This window comes from Aspergillus pseudodeflectus (genome assembly GCF_044049435.1).
Source record: "Aspergillus pseudodeflectus strain CBS 756.74 chromosome Unknown BJX68scaffold_25, whole genome shotgun sequence".
NCBI classification, from domain to species: domain Eukaryota; kingdom Fungi; phylum Ascomycota; class Eurotiomycetes; order Eurotiales; family Aspergillaceae; genus Aspergillus; species Aspergillus pseudodeflectus.
Genome location: NW_027263801.1, coordinates 360,686 through 383,068, shown reverse-complemented (window position 1 = coordinate 383,068; position 22,383 = coordinate 360,686). Strand labels below are relative to the sequence as shown.

Genomic DNA, 22,383 nt, shown 5'->3' with positions numbered 1-22,383 from the left:
ACAAGCCCCTGTCAATCCTAGCCATGCGAAGCATTCCAGGCTATTTCCAAGGTCTCCCCCGCACCTGGCATGGAATTTGGGAACAAAACAGCCCTAACCCGCCGCGTCGAAAGGTGGTTGGCCTAGAAGTGTGGGGTGCAGGAAACACCATCGCGGATATGAAACGGGGCGCATCGCATCGCGAATTTTTGGACTCACTCTGAGTCTGAGGCTTGGACTGTCCGTATTTTCGTCGGCAGTTATAGACTATGGAGTATAGCCTAGGACTGTGGTGTCGTAGATGTTGTTTCGCAGCTCGCTGTCGTGTGGGGTCAGAGAATGAGAATATAAATATGGCTACGAAGTTCAGGTAGAGAGGGTTTTTTTCTCAGCTCAAGCCCATCAAGCAGGATACCACCGCATCCCAAGTCCAGTCCTTCATCCACCTCCACGCCCTCGCCTCGCTATGACTCTCCGATCTCTTCTCGTTGCTGCCCTGGCCGCCCTGGCCGTTGCTAGCCCCGTCCCGACGACCGAGCTCGAGGCTCGCCAGCTCGCCGACACGGCCAACGACCTGAAGAGTGGAGCCTGCAAGGCCGTTACCTTTATCTTCGCTCGTGGCTCAACCGAGTCCGGTAACATGGTGCGTACACTGCATCCATCATCCACCCCGACCAAAACACCCATCTGCATCTCCAAAAAGGCAGTGCAAACAAACCTAACACATACCTATAGGGTCTCGTGGTTGGTCCCGGCGTCTGCTCCAACCTGAAGCTCAAGCTCGGCGGCGACGTCGCCTGCCAGGGCGTCGGAGACGGCTACACAGCCGAGCTAGCGCCCAACTTCCTGCCGCAGAATACCAACCAGGAGAGCATTGATGCTGCCACCGATATGTTTGAGCTCGCGGCATCGCAGTGTCCGGATACGCAGATTGTTGCGGGTGGATATAGGTACGCACTCACTTTCTATACACCCACCTACTCACCTCTTCCCCTCCAACAACCAAACCGGGGCAGCAGATGCTGATAATGGTACAGCCAAGGCTCCGCCGTAATGGACAACTCCATCCAGAATCTCTCGGACTCGGTCAAATCAATGGTCAAGGGCGTGGTCCTCTTCGGCTTCACGCGCAATCTCCAGGATGGCGGCAAGATCCCCAACTACCCGGCTGACCAGACGAAAGTGTACTGTGCCGTCGGCGACTTGGTCTGCTCGGGGACGCTGATTATCACCGCCGCGCACTTGACCTACGGGGCGAATGCGGGCGCGGCGGCGACCTTTTTGGCTAGTAAGGTTTCTGTTTAGGCGAGCTAGGTTTCTGCTATGGACTCTGTGTGCTTGCGTTGAGGGCTATGGGACTTTGGGAGGATTTTGGAGGAGTGAAGGAGCTGTTTGGGGAGCTTGAGCTTGGTGTATGTATTGTATGTGCTGGTCACATGCTACACGGTGGTGCTTCCGAGCAGATTTCTTTTTAAGGGGGATACTAGTCTTTCTGAATACTTCCAATTCAGTACCTCTTGATTATACGACTAGTTCCTGTCTGGCTCGAGATACATATGTAACCAACGACTTGACGGTCGAAACAGTATGTGTATAGCCACTATAGCCACAGTCGCTAAGGCGGGCATTTTGGTGCAACCCTCTGCTCCGTTCTCGATAAAGGCATACCTATCTCTGAAGAATCTGAGTAAATATGCTATGCATGAAAAAGAAGGCAGCGGCGGCAGGGACGGGGCAGAGGGCGTTGACTTGAGATTGGATGCTCTATCTGGGTTTGTTTGGTGTGGGTGAAAGTGGCTGCTGCTACTTGAGGAGTGTCATTATGGTTAGCTCCAGATCTGGATTTACAAGCATTGCCTGTTATATCAATTCTTTATTCGTTCAGCCTCTGCCTTATCCGGCACGGCCCCTCAGTTGAACTGAGGCGTGTCGATTGCAGTGACAGCTGGGTACGGCTTTTGAGGTTAGGGTCATGGTTATCCTACTGTACCCGCCGCACATATATGTACAGCTAGTGTGATAGGCCTAGAGAAAGCCGGCAGTTTCTATACTTCTTACTCTGATTGATAGGTCGTTGCCGGAGGAGATTTCAGCTATGGTAGATGTACTCACTCGGGAGGAATATCCGGCATTTCCCTGCTAAATGGAATAGTAGAATGGGAAGTAAAGGCCCTCTGGTGCGAGAAACGTCCTATAAACATAATGTTGGTACAACAATGTTTCTCTTTCGCATCAAATATAATTCCCCACTAATGGCATGCTCAGAAACATATACAAAGTACTGTACACAGCGCCATCTTTCTGCCACCTACAGCGCATACTTCCACGCCTCCATCGGCGGCGCCCAACTAACCAGCCAATTCGGCGTGATTGCGTGCGAGCTATACTGCGTTTTGAAGCCCTCAACCACGCTCTTCTTCCCACAAACACCATCACCGCCGCTATGACTGCTATGACCAGCAGGAGTATAAGGAGTCGAAACCCTCTCCTTAATCCACCGCATCCACTTCCCGCGACTCGCCTGAATAACCGGAAAATGCTGCATCCCCCCATAAACAGCCATCTCGAGTCCCTGCGCCTCATTGCCCTCAACCGCACACGTAGCCTCGATATCGTCCTCGAGCATATCAACGGGAAGCGCATCCTCCTCGCCAACGATTACCAGCATCGGTCCCCGGAACGCTTTGCGGCCAGCAGATGCAACCTCCTGCCACTCGCGCACGAGCGGATCCGCCGTCCAGTTTGCGCGCACCTGCTCGGTGACAGAAAGAAAGGCCAGCGTATCCGTCGCCAGACAGCCACCAACCGGCTCGAGGACGTTGTGCCACCTGTCATACGCGGCCTCGCTCATCCCCGTGTCATTGTACTCGGGATACACAGCCGTCACAGCCGCCACGATCTTCACCTGGAGACCCAGCGCCGTCGGCGCCCAGATGGGCACGGTCGCCGTATCCTCCGTGCCGCCAAAGACCTGCATCGCGCGCTCAATCTCATCGATTACCCGCGTCGCCGGAGAGATTGAGATTGTGCCCCGGTACCCCTTTTGCGGATGGGCGGCTTGTCGCTCGGCGAACGACCACGCAACGCCTCCGCCCTGCGAGTGGCCCATGGCCACGAAAGGTCCGTCGGCGTCGAGGTTCGCTGGGAACGCTTTGCGGACTGCGTCGATGGCGTACGCGACGTCGTTGGCGCCTGCGGGGCTGGTGAGCCAGGCGTGGGATTGGACGCCATTGGGGAGCGTCGTTACGCCCAGCCCCGCGTAGTCGGTTGCGATGACGGCGAAGCCGTCGAGGGCTAGGGAGTACGGGGTCATGAAGTTGTATTGGAGCGAGCGGTAGTTTGAGGGGGCGCAGGGCGGGAAGACGCCGGATGTGCCGTGGGCCCAGGCGACGAGGGGAAATTTGGTGCTTGTATTTGAAGAGGAGCAGGTCGAGCTCGAGTGTTGGGTTTTGTATTCGAATGGAGCATACGGCCACAAGACGAACGCAGAGACGGGGACGACCGTCCCGTTGAGTGACTCGGAGGTATACATGATCCGCGACATGGTCAGGCCACCGGGGACGGTGTAGTTTGTGATGTCTGTATGTTCCTCGACGCGGAGAAGGGTCCCCGGTTCCATGGACGGATCAAAGTCATCGGGGATGGTGTAGAAACCGTCGAGGCCCTCGTGGGCAAACGAGGCGCGCTCAAAGGCGATGCCCATATCGACAAAGTCCTGGCAGTCTTTGTCGCATGCTGTGCTGGTGCTTTCCTGAGCCGAGGCGGAGGTTGCGAGGAAGCTTGAGAGCGCGATCGCAATGGATATGCTTTTCATTGAAAAGGGGAGAAGGGACTTCATCGTGCTGATGTCGATGACCCTACTAGGATGACAGTACAATGGCAATTATGCTGATGCTGATCCCCAAACCTCTATACCATCAGACCTCCCCATACTATTTATGCCCCTCATACAACAACCATCTACGAGAACACCTCCCTACCTAGTCATGACCACCTGAGCCTCGGTGCTAACCGAAAACAAGTATACGCTTGCGATCCGCATACGGTAGAGGCGCAGGGCTTGGCATTTATTTAGGGGCCCGACGCGAATACGCATACGCATACGCATACGCTCCGAGTCCCACGGGGCACCGCACTTGCATGATTTAGCGCAAGCCTCAAAGTATGTATCTACTCCGTACAAGTCGAGACTGACTCACTGCAGGGTGCAGAATTTTTTAGATGCTTACTCCGTATTGAATATTCGCTTCCAAATCCATGGGGCCCGTTGACAGCGTCTAGACTGTGGCGCGGCGCTGCGCCTTGGAGGCCTCGGAGTGACAATGTCGTCGTCTCTTTCTCTTTCTGGAAGGAGACTGCTATATAGTACATGCAGGGCTTCAGAGTCACTTTTAACAAGGGCGTGGTTGAAATCTCTCAGAAACAAATTATCCTCCAATCCTATTGAATTGGGCATTTGACTCATCTCGCACTTCGCACGTTACTTGTCGGCTGTCTTTCACGTTTATTCACCGACATACTACATACTCTATTCAAGTATACCGAACCCGAGCCGAACCAACCGAACAATGGCGTCCCTCATCCTTATCGGCGCAGTGCTTGTTGCTGCAAAAGCCGCAGATGAGCACGAGAAGAAGAAACGCGATGGACCTTCAGCTGTCGACAATATCATCCCATTTACCCCTCAGGAACAAGATACACCCCTTACAGAGCCTATGTTTACTTCGAAAAGAGACATCTTGAGCCGGAGATACTGGCACGAGCGCCGGAGATCGAAGAAGCATGTCCAGATTGCTAGCTGTAGTCCGCCCCCGTATGAAGTGCAGCCTATGGTATGTTGATGATCAACTCGAAGGGGAGTAAATCCATGGCAGGAATAATTGCCTAACATGACTCTTGATAGTATCGAGAACCCGAGTCTGAAAAAGACGCAATCTACGAGCTAGACGGCTCGCCAATTCCAACAGAACATTCCGTGCATGAATTGGCCGGACCGAAGGCGCGGACAAGATTCTCCCTTGGCGAGTACCAAGTCCGATAGCATACTCTTGTTTCTTGTCGGTGGTCTTGGCTACTGAACTGCTGACCGGTTTTCTTGGGGTCGGATGTTTAAGCTTATGCGCGTGTATTATACTCTACCTGTGGAGCGTTCTGTTTGTACCTTTTGTATTTGGTTGTATCGTGTGGGAATGAGTTTCCGCGGCTTCAGCTATGAATACAGATCCTAGATAGAGAATACGATGGATACGGTTCCGGAGCTGTTAATCTAGTCAAAGGCGTGCCTAAATCCACCATCCATCTTCTCCAGTATGTATAGTTGCGACTGCGCCCGACTCAAATTAAAAGCCACCGACCTCTCGCACGAGTCCTTTTCAGGCATATCAGGCAGATGCATAACATGAATTTGTAATTGATGTTGCACCGCCGATGACTCCAAAAGACGCCAGCAAAACGCCGCTGACGGTGACGTGAAGGTGCATGAAGAAGACTGAAGCCTCCCACGGGCCCGAAGACAGGGACCCCGGGTCCACAGGGTCGCAAAGCGGCTGAGGCTTAGACGGTAGCCTATACTACTCGGAGTCGGAGATGGATGAAACCCCAGGTTCACGGTCTAGATCTGACAGTGCCGGAAAAACCGGTGAAGAAGTTGCTGCAGTCGTGGTTCATCGGATTTGGAATCTGATCGCCGTCTACTTGTCCCATTGCAGCAGGTGGATGCCCCGCTCCACCAAAAGACGAATTCACCAATCAGAGTCACGCTCAGACGAGCCACTGCGCTGTGATTGGACACACGGCTCAATTTAAGGTATTCCAAATTTCGGTCTTGGCTGAATAATCTCTGGGGCTGAGTCGGGCTCCAACTCGTGCAACAGGGCTGATCCGCCTGTCAAGAAACTTTAAAAAAGCCCGTGTGTACGGAAGTGAGTCGCGAATACGATATCTAATTCTCTAATACTCTAATACTCTAATATCCACATAATGGCCATGTTGACTGCCGATGCCCAGAGCAAGTTCCGGCCTCGGCGCCGCCACAAGAAGTCGAGGAATGGATGCATGGAGTGTAAGCGGAGGAGGATCAAGGTCAGTCTTTTGAATAGAGTCAGCTCACGCGAGATGTACTAATGCTTGACAGTGCGATGAGATGAAGCCGTCGTGCTCAAGATGTATCCTGACCCGGCAAGAGTGCATCTACCAGCCAACATCACCCCCGGCGCAGGCTGCAGCGAGTGTCGAGCCATCGCTGTTTCTGCCGCCTCCAAGCCCGCGCAGTGCAGTCTCGCCCTCGCCATCGCCGTCGTATGAGATTCCGAGACTGTCGCCGGTCCCGTTTGTCAAGCCCACGCAGCACTTTGACTTTGACACGACCGACGCTGGCCTCTACCACCACTACCTGCAGCACACCTGCCGCTCGCTGACCGACAACCAGCGAGATCACCACGCCCTGCAAATATGCATACCAACCTTGGCGCTGCGGAGCAAGACCGTCTACCACTCCATCTTGGCCGTCTCCGCCGCGTGCATGTGCTGCGACATGATCTACAAGGACCCCCCGCCGGATATCAGCACCGTGAGCAACACCCTCATGGCGGGCTACCACCACTACAACCTCGCCAGTGAACGCCTACGCGAGTTGATCTCAAGACCCAGTCCAGCCAACGCGGAGCCCCTTCTCGCCGCTCCCCCGCTGCTCGTGCCCTTTGCAACAGCCAGCCAGCAGATCAACCACTGGATCTCCAGCCGCTCAGAGGGGCATCCATCGCAAAAGCTCCTTGCCACAACCCCGCGAGACGTCATCATCCTCTCGCGCGGCATCAGCGCTACAATCCGGGCTCTGGCCTCCCACCCCAGCAGCTCCTCCCTCCCAACATCCCCACAGACTTTTCTGTCTGAAGAACTCGACAACATGGACATGGACGCCGCGGGACTAGACACATACAACGACAGCCCGCTTAACCCATCTCCACCAACAACAACAACCCCCTTACCCCCGTCACACAACCACCCAATGTACCACATCATCAAAAGCACCAGCGAAGCGGCATTCGCCAAGCTCCAAGACCGTCTCGATTCCGCCTTCATCTTCTCCTCGCCACCCTCGCAATCCGAAAACACAACTCTCAACCCCTCCGCCCTCGCCGCCTGCGCCTCAGCCCTCGACTACATCTCCACCCTCCGCTCCGCCGTCTTCCCCCCCGCCCACCTCGCCCCGGGCGAAACCATCCCCCTCCCACCCACAATGACCCACACCCCTCACCTCCCCACAATCCCCCCCTGGCTCGCAGCCTTCACCTGCCGCCCCTCCACCCCGTCCCCAACAGCCCACATGACCCGCCCCTTCCTCAGCCTCTTCGTCCACGCGCCGCAGGCATACCTCGACCTGACCCTGCCCCTCCTGGACAAACGCCTCGAGGGCCCGATGCACAATACGACGCCCGGGGGCGTGCACGACGAGCTCGGTGTCGTCGAGGCGCTTGCGCTGGATATCTATGCGCATTGGAGCGTGCTGATGTTTTTGGTCGCCGAGGAGAGCTGGTTTATTGGGAAGCTGCCGCAGATTACGCTGGCGGGGATGCTGAATCGCTTTGGGGAGGATTTTGTCGCGAGGATTTGGGGGGGTGCGAGTGCGAGTGCGAATGCGTCTTCGGGGGCTGGTGTCGCCGCGGGGCAGGGGGGGCTGGAGTGTGGGGAGTGGTGGCCGAGTAGTATGTTGAGGATTCAGAGGGAGATTGGGAGATATCGATAGCGTCAGCGTCAGCATCAACATCAGCATCGTGGATGGTGCGGTAGATTGGGGTTGGGAGGTGGAATTGTACCATGTTGTAGAAATGGGTGGTTTATAGATTACCTTGGATTTTTTGCGTTTGGCGCTCGTTTGTTATGAGATACACGGATTACGACTTGGATACTCCTTACACGTGGTGAAAAGCACAGAGATAAAAAGTGATTACGTTCAGCTTGAAAGCTTCTTGATTGAAACGAGGACATGAACATTATTGAAGGTGGCTGTCATGCATGCTTATATTGTACAAGGCTTGGCAGGGACGAGCCCTCCCGCTTGCGATACTTCAGGACAGGTATATAAAAAGAAGAAGAGTGGAAGGAAAGAGGTATCACTCGAAGAAGCTAATCGATGACACGGTCAAGCTCACCAGGTTTCCCGCTTGATTACCCCATTGTCCCAGGGGGAATGGCACACAAGTCGTTACCTGGCCCCGCCCCACCCAGGATTCCAAATATTGCGAACAAAGAAAGCAGAAAGGATAAAAGTAGCCTCGGATAAACAACAGGACTCTACGGGTCCCCGGAAATCCGTCCTTCCGCTTTAGGGGGCGCAGTTTCGAACCGAACAGGGAAAACATGGAGGTGGCGCAGTTCAGACTTCAGAGATAGATGAGACTCCACCACGTACAAAGAGCGTATGATTTGTATTACAGTTACTATACTCTGTAGAAGAATGCCACGTGCCGAGCCCACCCCCTCGGCTGTGCCGCGCCAATGCCCCAGAAAGACGGCCCATTCTATGCTTCCAAGCGGGACGAAGGATACTAGGGTGCAATGCAGACGGCACCGGCCGCGTTCCGAGGGTGTGGCACGGAGGTGGTCTGCCGACATGCATGGTACGGGCGGGACTCTGACAGACAGCGCGGTGGGAACCCGCAGTTCAATGCAGTGTTGACTCGTGCGTGGATGTTTCTAGCGAATCGCTAGGGATTAGCGGATACCGGGGTGTGAGCGAGCGGGGGCGCGGCGCCCGGGTATGCACTGTGCAATGAGCCTTTTCTGGGAGGGGGTATTTTGTCAGGGTGGGCCGTGGTCCATGGGATCTTTGCACCTGTCTAGAAGCGTGGCAGTGTGGCACCCCTGGGCCCTGATGGAGGGTGGGGTGGATGCACGCCTTGGCCATCTGGGATCTGCCATACGGGATACACGGGTGACGGGAGGAAGGCCGCTGCGGCCGGATACATTAGGCCCGCCGTGCGAGAGCCATGTGACAGGGCCCTCCTCTACCTAGTACGTTATCTTACAAGGAAAGTGGAGTCATTGTCCTGCCACTCCGCTGCTGCAGTGAGGGATGAAACCAGGCTTAGCTCCCAGAAGCTCAGAGCTCGTAGCCCTTTAAGGGCTGAACGATTGGCTATATTCATGAGGGAGGCAACTATCTAAGAGATCAGACAGGACGTCCTCATGCGTACTGGACCTTCGGCACATATAAAGAGGCTGCCAACCACGATTGGGAAGGGCGATGTGTGCCGACTTTTAGAAGTGGGTTAGCTGGGCGGACGTTGCCAGGTGCCAAACGAGAGACTCGAGAGACCGAGTTTAGCAGGTGGGCCATGTGGCCGGGAAATAAGGAGACGAAGTTCTGGCATGCCTAGTGTCCGTGCTTGCGCATGTAGGAGCCAGAGGACGACGGCCTGTGCTGCGCTATTCATGACTAGCGCAGAGCGTATTCGGATCTCGGGTGGTGAGCACTAGTGCCGTGATAGCAGTGGCCGATGGGGAAGTCAAGATGTAGATCCAATAATAACTGACATCATGGTGGCCAGGGCCTCTAGATTCATGGCTGGTAGCTAAAGTAGTAGCTGCTGCTTGCTTCGATCCGGGCTTAAACAAGGCTGATGCGAACAAAGGGGCGGCCAATCTCTGATGGGCCAGAGCCACGTGACAAGGCTGGGGATCGACTCGGACGCAGAGCACGAGTATGAATGGTTTAACTCACAAGAGCCTGAAGATTCATCCTTCATTTTGCCCTCCTTATTGAGAATGAGTGTCTGGCATTGATTGAATAGAGAACCTCCGTTGAGGAATGAGATACGAGGCTTATGGTGGCCCAATAGCGAGCGACATGAGTCTCAAAAAGGCTGACAAGCATACACCCTGTTTATTTGAGACGCTGCATGTTTGGAATAAGTTTTGGATTAGTGGAGCCTTACTAGGCTGAGCTACCAAGCTGTGCTGGGGAGCCAACCTTGGAAGCCCTGTGGATCAGCCCAAGTGGGCTTCCGAAAGCTGATCAGGTAAAGCTTGGTGAGCTTGCCCACGCCGTCAACATTGCGATTCAATCGATTATAACATAATTGGGCGTCGTTTCCACAGGCTCCTCTTTGAACCAGGGCCGCTGTTGGATATCCACCGGTGCTACGTATAAAGGAGCCTAATCCGTCGAATCTCACACCCCTACCGTTCAAACTCCAACCCCTCTTTCAATCAATCTCATCACATACATACAGCGCCTACTTGCAACTGCTCAATATGAACCCCTTGTCCTCCTTCTACAGCATCACCCCCACGCTCCCAACGCCCCCACCAACCCTCTTCTGGGCCCTCACCCTCCTAACAACAACAACCTACATAACAACCCTAACCTCCAAAACGCTCACAGGCAGCGCAACAGCCTGGCTCCGGCCCTTGCTCACAACACGCCGCCGGCGCAACCTCGCCCTCGCATTCTACATCGCCGTCGTGCTTCTCGAGTTCCTGCAGTCGGAATGGATCATGGCGGGCGATTGGAGCATTGCGTCGGGGATGAAGGCGTTTGCGGCGTGGGTGGTTGCGAGGGGGAAGCGGGGGGATGGGAATCAGAGTCCTGGGTGGATTGAGCTGTTAGGGCCGTTGGCGGGGTTGCTTGGGAGGATTTTTGTTATTTGTAATACGGGGACGATGGTCTTTCTTTGGTTGGGGATGGCGGTTAAGGAGTTGGCTTCGCTTCATGTGGATGGGGATGGGGTTGCGAGGAGGGGGAAAGGGAGTGGTGAGAGAAAGGAGTAGGGGATGACGAGGGGAGACTGCTTCGAGGCTGCTTTATGGTGTTTTTCTCTCTTGGTGATAATCTGCGAGGGATCTCGACTTGACCTCCAATTGACTTCACACGAGCAAAAGGCAAATCCAAAATTCATCCACCGACATCAGGATTAGATCAGAGCAACAATTTCGATCTATTCTTTATGCCCTGATTATTCCGATCCACCATTATACTACATACATGTCCATCTGCATATGACTGAGAATCAAATCTCAGTAACGGAAGGGTGTTGAGTATTTAATTAACATCTCGTATCAGCTTGCAGCTGGAATAGAACGAGGAGGCTGAGGTTAGTCCAAGACGTATACAGCATGCATGGAGTATTATTCAATTCATTGTAGATATCATCAATCAGCCTCACGGCCCAACCTATTACCATCTCACCAGGAGACAGACACACTTCAAGTCTAAGCCGACGCCCCATCCAACCCCTTGAAGAACTGGTACCCAAAGTCCTCACTGCTATCGTTGAACCGCAGCTTGCGGTCGATCCCGCGGATCTTCTTCAGATCCTCCTCATCGAGCTTAAAGTCGCCCTCGATGTTCTGCCTGATGCGCTCGGGCGTCTTGGACTTGGGGAGGACCGAGTGGCCTTCGTTTATTGCCCATGCTGGTCACCTCGTTAGTAACCGAAACAAGAGATGCAGGGGAGAATGATGTGAACATACCAAGCGCAACCTGCGCGCCCGACTTGTTATACTTCTTCCCAATCTCCACGAGCACCGGATCCTCAATGAGCCGTCCAATCTTGCCCTCGCGCGAATACAGCTCGTTCTGGTTGCCAAACGGCGAATAGTGCGTAACGTGGATACCGTTCTTCTTGTGCCAGTCCGCGAACGCGCGCTGCTGCAGCCACGGGTGGCCCTCGAGCTGGTGGACAGCGGGCGGGATCGTGGCGTTGTCGACGACGCGCTGGATCTCTTCTTTGGAGAAGTTGGAGACCCCGATGGCTTTTACTTTTCCGGTGCTGACGAGTTTTTCGAGGGCTTTGTATGTCTATACTCCCCCGTTAGCTTTTTGTGCGGGTGTGGAGGGATGAGGGACGAGTTGAGTGCTGCGGTGACATACATCCACATAATCAATATCCTCGGTCGCAGGCTTCCCGTCCGGACCCTTGGGGAACTTCTCTTCGCCGCGCTTAAACGCAACAGGCCAGTGTATCAAGTAGAGATCCACATAGTCGAGGCCGAGATCATTCAGCGAATCCTTGAGTGCCTGCTCAACATCGTCCGGGTGGTGCTTGTTGTTCCACAGCTTCGTCGTGAGGAAGATCTCTTCACGGGGGATGCCGCTCTTCCTGATGGCATTGCCGACGGCTTGTTCGGTGCCGTAGCTGTTGGTTTGTCAGTATTCTTCGTGGTAGTTCGGCCACAGCTGCAGATTTGAGAGACGTACATTCGTGCAGTGTCGATATGTCTGTATCCAGCCTTGAGCGCCTCTGCAACGGCCTTTTCCTGCGAGCCGACGTCCTGCCAGGTGCCGAAGCCGACGGCGGGGATGGAGGCGCCGGTGTTGAGTTTGAATGTGGTCATTTTCTTCGTGTTTCTCGTCTTCGTTTCTTTTCGTTTCGTCTCTTGTATCTGCTGCAATTGAATTTAATCGTTGTGGTTAATGCTGTCTGGGTCGAGGTGTTTTATAGCTGTGGTTTGTGGACTGATTGACGTCAAATTGACGCGGAGTCATGACGTCGGGATGAAGGTTGTGTGGATTTCGTGATTCTGCTTATCGAGCACTACCTTGTGGGCTTCTAGAATATTTAGAATCCGGTTTGATCGCCGTTTCCAGGTTCTGCGCTGAGCTTGGCCCGCTGATGTGCAATGTACTCCGTAGGGCTGGCCGGCCCGACTGGCTATACTCTTTGTATGTACACTAATCACAAGCGATCTACCTATGTACAATGGATGCAAATCTATTCCTTCGCGCCCCATCCACCGCCTCCAGCAGTCATGATAACAATGCGATCATGCGTATTGACAGAAATCGTATTCTTCCCTCCGATATTCACCGTGTGGTCCTCGCCCGTCTGCGGATCCTTCGTGACCCAGAGATTCATACCGGGCTCAGCATCCTCACCTCCCTCAAGTCCATACGGCCTGTGCACGCGGCGCTCCGACAAGATCGAGCAGTCCATCGGCGTAAGGAACTCGATTTCCCGCGTAACCCCTTCACCGCCAGGGTGCTGGCCCTGTCCGCCGGATCCGGAGCGCAGGGTAAACCGTCGCAGCAGCGTCGGGTAGCGCTTCTCTAGGATTTCCGGATCCGTAATTCGCGTGTTTGTCATGTGCACGTGGATACCGGATTCACCGTCCCATGAAGGACCGGCGCCGCTGCCGCCTGCGATTGTTTCGTAGTATCCGAAGCCAGGGATTTCCTTGCCGGTTTCGGGGTCTTCTTTTGCGTTTGTGCCAAAGGTCAGGTTGTTGCAGCATCCCTGAGAGGCCGCGCAGGCGCGGAAGGCTTTCAGGACAACGTCGGTCACTCGCTGCGAGGTCACAACGTTTCCGCCGACGACGGCCGCGTTCTTTGTTGGGGAGAGGATACAGGATGGTGGGACCTTGATGTCGATTGGGGCCAGGCAGCCTTGGTTCAGTGGCATGTCGGCGTTGATCATGCATCGCAGGCAGTAGATGATGGCAGAATGAGTAATCGCGATCGGAGCGTTCCATGCGCCGTATACCTGTGGCCCGGTGCCTTCAAAGTCGAAGACGGCGGATCCATCTTCGCCGTTAATGGTCACCTTGAGTCTGATCGGTGTCCCATCATCCATGTAGTCGACTGCATGCAGCGGCTTGCCTTCGAAACGACGGTAGAGGTCTTTCAACAGGTTCCGCACTGCTGTCTCGGCGGTGTCTTGGATGGCGTGCATGTACTTTTGGACTGTCTCTGAGCCGTATTCTGCAAAGAGGGCCTGGATGAGAGAGATGCCCCTGGTGTTTGCAGCGATTTGTGCTTTCAGATCCGAAATGTTATCGCTGATGCATCGTGCTCCGGAGCAACCTGGGTACTCCGCAGGCTTTTTGACCAATAGTTCGATTATTCTCTCTTCGTCAAATACTCCGTTACTGACTATCTTGTCTCCTTCGATCGCCGCTCCTTCCTGCCATAGCTCTGTAGATTTGGGAGGCATAGAACCTGGAAGAATACCACCAATGTCTGCATGATGACCGCGAGAGGCGACATAGAACATAATCTCGCTGCCGCCGGGCTTGTCGAAGACGGGGGTAATCACCTAGACGGTCAGCTAACCTCAAAAATGCAAAAAGGATCGGACTCACGGTAATGTCAGGGAGATGGGTTCCACCACAGCTGGGATGATTGGCAACCAAAACGTCTCCATCTTTCAGGTTGTTCAACCATTTCTGATGTTGGTATCTAACGGCAAACTGCATAGACCCAAGGTGTACAGGAACGTGCGGTGCATTGGCCACCAGTCCGCCATCTGGAGAGAACAGCGCACACGAGAAATCTAGGCGCTCCTTGATATTTGTCGAAACAGACGTCCTCTGCAGCGTCCGGCCCATCTGCTCCGCGATCGCCATGAAACGATGGCCGAAGATGCTCAGCTTGATCGTGTCAATGCCAGACGAGGCGGCCTCCGTTTCTGTAGACTTTGCCTCTTTCAGGTCAATGACAATGCATGTCTCCAAGACGGTGGCCACGGCGTCTGGGACGACGACGATGGTTTGAGTTTGGTCAATAATAATGGCTGGGCCGTTGATACGGGAGTTCTTCTCAATTTTATCGAGCTGGTACACCGGCGTGTCGAGACGGTCCTTTTGTCCGTCAAAGTATGTCTTGGTTGTGAGGTCTGGGGACGTGCTGATATCCTTGATCGTCGCTTCTCTCAGCTGAACCAACGGGCTTTTCTCGTCTCGCACCTTTGAAGCTGCGATCGTGCGCACACGGATGTCATCCACTAAGACGGGTCGGTCGGAGTTGAAGCCGAATTCCCTGCGATGCCGGATCTCGAATTGCTCCAGGAAATCAGAGTCGTCCTCTGGTTCCAGAATCATCAGGCTGGTGTCGGAACCGTCGTAGCGCAAGTTCAGATACCGCTCGTGCCGGACCTGGTCTGCGGAGAACCCTTGCTCGGCCATGTCTTTTGTGGCGGCTTCTGTCATTTCGCCCAGTCGCTTGTTAAGCTCCTCCTTGGAAGTGGTATACTGCGTTGAGAGAGGCTCTTGTGACTCCTTGACCACCTCCGCCAGAGCCAGACCGTACGCTGATAACACCGAGGAGAACTTGTGAATGATAATCCGGGAGATACCCAGCGATCCCGCCACTGGGCACGCATGTTGGCCTCCAGCTCCGCCAAAACAGGCGAGATGGTGTGTCCCGGTTTCGAAACCGCGTGCCTCGGTGAGGTTACGGATCGGACGAGCCATGGATTCATCAGCGACCTTTAAGAATCCCAATGCCACTTCTTCCGCAGAGTATCCCGACTGACCCTTTGCTTTTCGCTCCTTGTTGACGGTCTCGGTGAGTTCGTTGAACAGCCGCGTCGTGATTTCAATGTCGAGCGGTTGGTCTTCATTCTCACCAAAAATGTGGGGGAAGAACTCGGGGAGCAAACGTCCAAGAAACAGGTTGGCATCCGTAACAGTCAATGGGCCACCCTTTCGGTAACAAGCAGGGCCAGGATGAGCCGATGCTGATCCCGGACCAACATAGAATAGCCCGTTGCGCCAGTTTAGAATCGAGCCACCTCCAGCTGCAACAGTGTTGATATCCAGCTGCGGAGACTGAATCTGGACACCAGCAAGCTTGGACCCAAACACGTGTTCGAGATGGCCATCGAACCGCGAGACATCCGTCGAGGTACCGCCCATGTCAAAGCCGATAACAGGAATCTTCTCCTTGGGGTCCCAGCTAGTCGCTGCGAACCCAACTACACCAGCCGCAGGCCCGGAAAGAATCGCCTTGAGCCCGCTGAACTTTCGAAAGTCAACCAGGCCTCCATCGCTCTGCATGAACTCGAACCTGCACGTATGCTGGTTGGCGAGACCGCCCTCGAAGCTCGACGAAATCGAATCAATATAGGTCTTGATCACCGGTGTCAAATAGGCATCCGCCGCAGCAGACATTCCTCGGGGTACAATCTTGATCATGGGTTGCAGCTTCGACGACAACGTGACTGAAAATCCCATGCTCTCTGCCATCTCGCCGATAAGGCGTTCGTGCTCGGGGTACGCATATGAATGTACCAGGGCCACGGAGAGAGATTGATATCCTTTCTCCTTCAACCGCTCCAGCTCTGGGCGAACCTTCTCAATATCCAGTTCTTTGACGACACGGAATTTCTCCCCCGTGACACCTTCGACCAAGCGGGCGCCAGAAAAGGCCTCCTTATCTGAGAGCGGGTGACACGGTACGATCCGCTCGTCGATCTCCACTACTGCCTCTGGCAAGACACCAGGTCGAGCCATCGACAGATCGAAAATATTCGGCCGCGATTGGTCTCCGATGCGCAGCAAATCGCGGAACCCTTTGGTTGTGAGGAGGGCAGACCGAGCTCCCTTCCTCTCGAGCAATGCATTTGTAGCGACGGTTGTGCCCATTCGGAGACTCTCAATAGGGCCCAGCTCCAGCGGCTTTCCTCGAGGGTGCGGCTTGCCCGTCACCCTCTCCAAAATCTGGCGAACACCTTCTGTCGGAGCATCTTGGTAATGTGCGGGGTCGACGGAGAGGAGCTTCAGGATGATATCGGGCTGGCCGGGGACGACAGCATGGACGTCGGTGAAAGTGCCACCGCGGTCGATGGAAATCGTTATCCTGCCGTTCTCGCCCATTTTCGTCTCTGCTGAACGGCTTTCGCGGAATTTCGGATTTGGAGACTCTGTGCAAACATGAGGGGCTCCTTGTCGGCTTAAATAAGCAGCGATGTCAAGCTGACGCCATACTGCCAGCTCTCGCCGCCTCGGTATACATCAATTAGCCGGACGATAAAAAAAATCGGCAACAGTGCAAAATGCCGTCAGGTAGTCAGATTCCTATCATACATCTATCTATAGTATATCATCTAGTACTTGGTGTAGCGCAGGTAAGGCTTCAGCTCGCGGACCTCCCCAAACTTCTTCTTGGCGTCCTCGGTAGACACGGAAGGCGGGACAATCACGTCCTCGCCCACCTGCCAGTTGATCGGGGTGGCAATTCCCTTCTTATCGGCAGTCTGCAGGGAGTCGATGACACGGAGGACCTCGGCAGAGTTGCGGCCGGTAGAGGCGGGGTAGCTCATGGTGAGACGGATCTTCTTGGCGGGGTCGATGATGAAGACGGAGCGGATGGTGAACGCAATGCCCTTCTCGGCAAGGTTGACCAACTCCGACTCGTCAATCATGTCATATAGCCAGGCAACCTTGCGATCCGCGTCGGCGATAATGGGAAACTGGACGTTGCTGCCGGTGACCTCGTTGATGTCTTTGATCCATTCGCCGTGAGAGCCGATGTCGTTGGCGCTCTATACATGTGTCAGGACAGCCTTTCAAGGTTTGTATATGCCGCATACCAGTCCAATCATCTTGACGCCACGCTTCTCAAATTCATCCTTCAGCTTTGCGAACGCGCCGAGCTCGGTGGTGCAAACGGGGGTGAAATCGGCGGGGTGGGAGAAGAGGATAGCCCAGCTGTCGCCGATCCACTGGTGGAAGTCGATCTCGCCTTTGGTGGTCAGGGCCTTGAAGTTGGGGGCTAAACCACGTCAGCTGAGTAAAGACGCTGATTGATGGTGGGCAACGGACCTGTAGCTCCGAGACGCAGGCGAGGCTGCTCTTGAGCGGTGCTAAGGAAACGACGGACGAGGGGTTGCGCGAGGGGCGCGGAGACGGGGCTCTTGCACCAGGGAGCTGCCTTTGAGAAGGCGCTGATGGTTCGGAAGGTTGAGCGAGGAAAGAAGGAGGCCATTGTGAAGAAATTGGTTTCAACCGGCGCAATTGGTATTGGAAAGGTGAGGACGAAGAAAAAGAAGACGTTGGTATTGACGCAATCATCCCCATGTTTTCTACCGCCTTTTATACCGCCTGATTTTGTCGTCATTCCCCACTTTTGCGATCAATGGGCATTGTTGACAGTTCCCTCGTCCCATGTCCCATCGATCGCTGTTCGTATTCCCAGTTTGGAGACCCCCTGATTGCCTCGTCACTTGAGGCAACTGACATCCGAGCGCAAAGTATGGTTACGCAGCACAGATGCCGATCAACGGCTGAGTGCAGAATGGCAGTCCTGGGTTCAACCGTCCAATGAGAAGCCTGACCTTCAAGCTTCAGCCCATGAAAAGTGACACCCACCAAGATCTGACACTCACACGCTATTTCGCGAAGACGAGCTCAGGACTCGAGTGCCCTAGAGCCTGAAAATAAGCCACATCAAACAAGAAATGCAAAGAAACACTTGACTTTGCAGTTGACACGCACGACAGATGGGTGCTGCATTCTTGGCGCTCGTGTTCGACGAGAATTAACCATGATAGGTTGCCTGCGCCCCCCGGCTCGTATTCGCCAACTAGGCTAGACTGCTAGTCCCTCGATCTACATCATGGACCCTTTCAAAGCCTCAACTTTCTGTCCTTCTTCTTCGTCCGGAGAGACATAAATAGGACTCATATTCATCTCATGGCTCTTTGTTTTTTGTCCGAGAGGTACATCCTCTTCAAGGCACAGAATAACCTGATCGCTCGCGCTTACTGCGCAGCACTGCCAACATGAATACTACCAATGCAGATGCTCCTCTCCTTCGACCCATCTCCTCTCTCCGACTATACCGACGCTGCTTCAAAGGGCGCAAGCAACTCTTCTCCGAATCCGATACAGCCCCTGCGAACTACTTCGTCACAAACCCCGTCCCTCACAAGCACGGCGACTCATGGAAGCCCATCTTCTACCGCGGCGACAACCCCAAGTATACGCCGGAGGCAACTGCCGTCGGCCGGGCGCGCCGCTCGGCCATGTGGGGCTCGTTCCGGGTATGGCTTGGCGACGGCGTGCAGGAAGTTCTAGATAATGAGGATCGCCGAAGACAGAAGCGGAAAGCGGAGAGGAAGAATAAGTGGCGGAAGAGGTTTGGAAAGGAGCCGAAGCCTGTTGAGGTAGAAGAGGAGAAAGACGTGCAGGGAAAGGTGATCATGTTTCGAATGCAGAGGTTGGGACTCTTCAGTCGAAGGGTTGAGTGGGAAATTGAGGGGGTGCGGTACCGGTGGTCTGGAACCAGGATGTTCTCGACGGGGTTCATGAGAGGTGTCAAGGGGTGGTCGCATAGTATGAAGGTGAGACTATTTTAAGCAGCGTTCTCTTTCCGACGACTCACTCTGACTTGTATAGCTGATCCGCGTATCTGACCACGCAATCATCGCGACATTCGAAAAGGGCTTACTAGGATCTCCGAGGTCAATCAAGACCGGAGGTCCTCCGAACAAGTCCAAGACACTTCTCGGCAACCTTAAGCTCTATGATCGGGCCGGTGCAACCGGCCAGCATCCTATGCAGACGGAGTACGATCAACTCACGAGCTTCGTGGCCCAGGTTGATGCGGCGAACACCAAGCCAAGCGATATCCAGGATGAGAATGACTTGAACCCGGCTGGTTCGCATTCAGGCAATCTCGTTGACGAAGCGATTGCCTTTACGTGTTGGATTGTAGTAGAGGCTGAGCATCGGCTCCGACATAAGATTCCTGACTTTCTGGAAGAGGTCGCGGAGAATTTGGAGGGCGGTTGAGCTAGATATCATTGAGGTCACTCGTTTTTTCTCATATGTATCGGTTACGTTCTTGTATGTGTTTCGACTATAGTATTATAATATTCGTGTACAATTGGAAGTGTATGACTGAAAAGAGATGTATGAAATCCGTTAAGCAGCCTCGCTAAAGAGCACATGACCTCAACTCCGTGCCTTCCAATGTTGACATTTTCCGCCCAAGTGTTTCTCGCTTTCTCGTCCGTCTCGGCTCAGCCCACTGAAATCAATCCATCCTGAACCTGAATCGTGTCATCGGGAAAAGACGCCGTGAACAGCGTGTCCACGTGTTTCCGCCGCATATCGTCGTACTTGCTCTGCAACCAGTAACACGTCTCAACCCAGTTCATCGCTGGAAAGTCGGCCTCGTACCCCACCAGAATGTCCCTTATCTGCGCCCTTACAGCAAAGTTGTCCGATGCAGTCCATGCCATCGCAAGCGAGACCGGCATGAAGCTGACTCCGAATGGCCGGTGCTGCTCAGCGAGCTGTGAGAGTCTAACAGATTCGGCGCATAGGTCCGCCGCCTCCTCCGCCAGTGTATCGCTCGGGTCGAACATGCGCAGGATTATATTCAGACTGAGAGCGAGACAAATGAGCACGGAGTACGCGACTTGCGGGCGTGTGTGTAGGCGTCCTGGTGGCGTCGGTGCTGCCGCGGTGAGAGCCTCGAACTGATCGAGCAACGAACGCATTGTCGCGCAATCACGGATAAGCTGGTTGTACGCGGTGGCTATGTTGACGAGGTTCAATACCGGATCACGGATCCATTGCGTGACCTGGGCCATGATATAGATCTGGAGACTCGGAAGGCGACCATGTTGGTTCTCTAAAAACGGTCTCTTTGGCGTGTACGACTTGGCTAACGTCCAGAACCAGGAACCCAGGCTTAGGCTAGGGTCGACGATACTTTGCAGGACCTGCGGGCCATTAGTACAATATTGTCCTCCGTTGTCGTTACGGTACATACCACTGGCGAGCTCAAGGTTACAATCATATTGTCTTCGAATTCTCCTCGCCCAGCTTGTGAGACTGCTGCGTCGAGGATCTGAGCGAGGATTTCACCGTGGTTTGCGAAATGGTCATCAGGACTTCCAACCCAACTCTGACATTGCCATTGTGAGTTGGGAATTTTGATTTCTGGATGCGAGAGAACTGACCTGGCAAATCATCATCAGGTAGATGGCAACTACAGTGTGTATTGACTTTGTCTGCTCTGGATCGCTAAGACTTGTCCTCAGAGCCTTCCAACCTTTTACATACTTCCCAATGGCGTCTGGCATACCCTGTCGCGTCCGCAATGCTTTAACCGCGCCGGTTACGGCAGCGATTGCTGCGTCTAGGGCAGCGCTTGATCCAATACGGCTTGGAATAGTCTCGAGAAATGGGCCGTACCACGTCACATCGTACCGAATGTCGGTCACCTGCAGAACTTCTATAAAGTCCTTTGTGATGTCTATTGTGTCATTACTGGGGAACCGCACTACAGCGGGGGTTAGGATGATGGCGCCCTGCTGTTTGCCCGAGTAGCCTTCCTTGAACTTGAATCGCCGTTGGCCAGATCCAACGCAAGGGATCTGAAGACGGTTGCATCTTGAGCATGCGGGCTTGAGTTGGTCGCACTACTCGAGCTTAGCAGGCTTTCGTTCAGATACTGTTTTTGTGTGTGTCACCTTCTTCTTTTGCTTGCGACAGGCGTCACAACCACGACTTGATGGTACTCCAGGCATACCGATCTAGTCGGCTTTTCGATTCGATTTCTGGGGGCTCAGCGCGCAAGAGGTGAGAAAGTCGCGATTTTTAAAGTGATGACCGTGGAGCCAACCCGGAAATAAGGAACAAACGGTGCCGCGCACTTGCTGTTGGATTTAAGATTCTTATTTCTTGACTTGTGAATGGGAGCTTGGCCCGTTGCATCATCACGGCCTTAGCGGTAATCCTGCGCCTGCGACTTGCAATAATATCCCCCTCTAAGCCACGCTGATGGTCGGGGGAAATTTGATCAATCAAGTTGATTGAACCAACATTCTCCTGAGTCCGATCCCTGTTCCTATTCCTCAGAGTGTGAAACCGGCCCACCAAAACTATGTAACTGTACTCTGAGTCTGTATCGAGTTATCGATTTGCGAACGTATCAACATCGAGTCATCACGCTCGCTGCTCGATCGACAACCAATGTTCCACAGCTGAAAAACGCGGAAATCGGCGATTCCGTCCCCAGGACTCTCATTTCCACCCACTACGCCAACAAGACGCGGAATTTCCCCTCTGTTCTTGGCCTCCGTTTTGGCCCCCATTTGCAGATGAGGCCAGAATCGCAGATGTCTCACACTCGACGGCTTCTTTGGTCCGAGATAACCGATTCATCGCCTGGTCTGTGTCCCCTCGTTGGGCCTTTGCTGGCGATCGTCATCGCCAAGCAGCGACCTTGCGGACATTTGTGAGCGCGTCTGGCCATCCTCAGGAACTCATTGGAAGAACATCTGGTAAGGCTATTCATTGAAGTAATTGGTCTGCTTCGCCCGTGCATTCAGGAAGCACTGCCTACTTCACAACGCGACCCTTCAACTGGGAGTCTGGCAAGGCTGACTCGTTTCACTTGCAACAATAATGTGCGCGTTTCAGAATAATCTGGGCCAAGGATAGAGTAATCAAAAGCATCAAAATCCACCCAGCTGCCGAGTTCAGGTGTGACGATTATCAGCGGCCACTAGTCCGAGGGCAACGCCTGGTTTCGGGTCAATTTCCAGATGCGATCCGCTTCCCCGTGGCGCCGCGGACGAACGCATTATTGGCCCAAGTTGTCCTCAAACCACGTTGTCGTGGACAAGGCGACAAGCTGCCGAACAACGTTGTTCCCTCAAGCCACTGAGC

At 54.1% G+C, this 22,383-nt stretch overlaps 10 protein-coding genes across 10 annotated transcripts; 5 read left to right on the top strand and 5 right to left on the bottom strand.

The window, feature by feature from the left end:
* Nucleotides 1–445: 445 nt before the first annotated feature.
* Nucleotides 446–1,284, top strand: BJX68DRAFT_255784 (cutinase family protein; the record flags this gene model as incomplete). The annotated part of the gene is made up of 3 exons (XM_071043097.1): nucleotides 446–622; nucleotides 715–929; nucleotides 1,017–1,284. The coding sequence occupies 3 exons, from the start codon at nucleotides 446–448 to the stop codon at nucleotides 1,282–1,284; spliced, it is 660 nt and encodes a 219-aa protein (XP_070898434.1).
* A 1,003-nt stretch (nucleotides 1,285–2,287) lies between these two features.
* Nucleotides 2,288–3,817, bottom strand: BJX68DRAFT_267604 (putative secretory lipase; the record flags this gene model as incomplete). The annotated part of the gene is made up of 1 exon (XM_071045854.1): nucleotides 2,288–3,817. The coding sequence occupies one exon, from the start codon at nucleotides 3,815–3,817 to the stop codon at nucleotides 2,288–2,290; it is 1,530 nt and encodes a 509-aa protein (XP_070898433.1).
* Nucleotides 3,818–4,547: 730 nt separating this feature from the next.
* On the top strand, nucleotides 4,548–5,020 carry BJX68DRAFT_267603 (uncharacterized protein; the record flags this gene model as incomplete). The annotated part of the gene is made up of 2 exons (XM_071045853.1): nucleotides 4,548–4,811; nucleotides 4,883–5,020. The coding sequence occupies 2 exons, from the start codon at nucleotides 4,548–4,550 to the stop codon at nucleotides 5,018–5,020; spliced, it is 402 nt and encodes a 133-aa protein (XP_070898432.1).
* Nucleotides 5,021–5,964: 944 nt separating this feature from the next.
* BJX68DRAFT_267602 (Zn(II)2Cys6 transcription factor) lies at nucleotides 5,965–7,723 on the top strand (the record flags this gene model as incomplete). Its single annotated transcript, XM_071045852.1, has 2 exons — nucleotides 5,965–6,060; nucleotides 6,113–7,723. The coding sequence occupies 2 exons, from the start codon at nucleotides 5,965–5,967 to the stop codon at nucleotides 7,721–7,723; spliced, it is 1,707 nt and encodes a 568-aa protein (XP_070898431.1).
* A 2,510-nt stretch (nucleotides 7,724–10,233) lies between these two features.
* On the top strand, nucleotides 10,234–10,749 carry BJX68DRAFT_267601 (uncharacterized protein; the record flags this gene model as incomplete). The annotated part of the gene is made up of 1 exon (XM_071045851.1): nucleotides 10,234–10,749. The coding sequence occupies one exon, from the start codon at nucleotides 10,234–10,236 to the stop codon at nucleotides 10,747–10,749; it is 516 nt and encodes a 171-aa protein (XP_070898430.1).
* A 441-nt stretch (nucleotides 10,750–11,190) lies between these two features.
* BJX68DRAFT_255783 (aldo/keto reductase) lies at nucleotides 11,191–12,315 on the bottom strand (the record flags this gene model as incomplete). The annotated part of the gene is made up of 4 exons (XM_071043096.1): nucleotides 11,191–11,393; nucleotides 11,452–11,779; nucleotides 11,852–12,116; nucleotides 12,179–12,315. 4 exons carry the CDS (start codon nucleotides 12,313–12,315, stop codon nucleotides 11,191–11,193), a joined length of 933 nt encoding a protein of 310 aa, XP_070898429.1.
* Nucleotides 12,316–12,503: 188 nt separating this feature from the next.
* Nucleotides 12,504–16,608, bottom strand: BJX68DRAFT_102685 (5-oxoprolinase). Its single transcript, XM_071035761.1, has 2 exons — nucleotides 14,059–16,608; nucleotides 12,504–14,012 (listed from the first exon to the last, which is right to left on the bottom strand). Exons 1-2 carry the CDS (start codon nucleotides 16,570–16,572, stop codon nucleotides 12,693–12,695), a joined length of 3,834 nt encoding a protein of 1,277 aa, XP_070898428.1. The 5' UTR covers nucleotides 16,573–16,608; the 3' UTR covers nucleotides 12,504–12,692.
* A 119-nt stretch (nucleotides 16,609–16,727) lies between these two features.
* Nucleotides 16,728–17,809, bottom strand: BJX68DRAFT_238632 (peroxiredoxin). Its single transcript, XM_071040388.1, has 3 exons — nucleotides 17,521–17,809; nucleotides 17,289–17,470; nucleotides 16,728–17,240 (listed from the first exon to the last, which is right to left on the bottom strand). Exons 1-3 carry the CDS (start codon nucleotides 17,681–17,683, stop codon nucleotides 16,803–16,805), a joined length of 783 nt encoding a protein of 260 aa, XP_070898427.1. The 5' UTR covers nucleotides 17,684–17,809; the 3' UTR covers nucleotides 16,728–16,802.
* Nucleotides 17,810–17,861: 52 nt separating this feature from the next.
* BJX68DRAFT_102674 (uncharacterized protein) lies at nucleotides 17,862–19,548 on the top strand. The gene is made up of 2 exons (XM_071035760.1): nucleotides 17,862–19,040; nucleotides 19,096–19,548. The coding sequence occupies exons 1-2, from the start codon at nucleotides 18,480–18,482 to the stop codon at nucleotides 19,489–19,491; spliced, it is 957 nt and encodes a 318-aa protein (XP_070898426.1). The 5' UTR covers nucleotides 17,862–18,479; the 3' UTR covers nucleotides 19,492–19,548.
* Nucleotides 19,514–21,417, bottom strand: BJX68DRAFT_238629 (Zn(II)2Cys6 transcription factor domain-containing protein). Its single transcript, XM_071040387.1, has 4 exons — nucleotides 21,183–21,417; nucleotides 20,670–21,131; nucleotides 20,480–20,614; nucleotides 19,514–20,429 (listed from the first exon to the last, which is right to left on the bottom strand). The coding sequence occupies exons 1-4, from the start codon at nucleotides 21,237–21,239 to the stop codon at nucleotides 19,722–19,724; spliced, it is 1,362 nt and encodes a 453-aa protein (XP_070898425.1). The 5' UTR covers nucleotides 21,240–21,417; the 3' UTR covers nucleotides 19,514–19,721.
* Nucleotides 21,418–22,383: the final 966 nt, after the last annotated feature.

Excerpts from the sequence above, each read along its gene's own strand:
- BJX68DRAFT_102685 (XM_071035761.1), bottom strand. The coding sequence starts at position 16,572 with ATGGGCGAGAACGGCAGGATAACGATTTCCATCGACCGCGGTGGCACT. Across the intron at positions 14,013-14,058 it reads CCCATCTCCCTGACATTACC|GTGATTACCCCCGTCTTCGA; the intron begins GTGAGTCCGATC and ends CTGACCGTCTAG.
- BJX68DRAFT_238632 (XM_071040388.1), bottom strand. The coding sequence starts at position 17,683 with ATGGCCTCCTTCTTTCCTCGCTCAACCTTCCGAACCATCAGCGCCTTC. Across the intron at positions 17,471-17,520 it reads CCTGCGTCTCGGAGCTACAG|CCCCCAACTTCAAGGCCCTG; the intron begins GTCCGTTGCCCA and ends GACGTGGTTTAG. Across the intron at positions 17,241-17,288 it reads GCGTCAAGATGATTGGACTG|AGCGCCAACGACATCGGCTC; the intron begins GTATGCGGCATA and ends ACACATGTATAG.
- BJX68DRAFT_102674 (XM_071035760.1), top strand. The coding sequence starts at position 18,480 with ATGAATACTACCAATGCAGATGCTCCTCTCCTTCGACCCATCTCCTCT. Across the intron at positions 19,041-19,095 it reads GGTGGTCGCATAGTATGAAG|CTGATCCGCGTATCTGACCA; the intron begins GTGAGACTATTT and ends TGACTTGTATAG.
- BJX68DRAFT_238629 (XM_071040387.1), bottom strand. The coding sequence starts at position 21,239 with ATGCCTGGAGTACCATCAAGTCGTGGTTGTGACGCCTGTCGCAAGCAA. Across the intron at positions 21,132-21,182 it reads GTCGCAAGCAAAAGAAGAAG|TGCGACCAACTCAAGCCCGC; the intron begins GTGACACACACA and ends AAGCTCGAGTAG. Across the intron at positions 20,430-20,479 it reads TAACCTTGAGCTCGCCAGTG|GTCCTGCAAAGTATCGTCGA; the intron begins GTATGTACCGTA and ends AATGGCCCGCAG.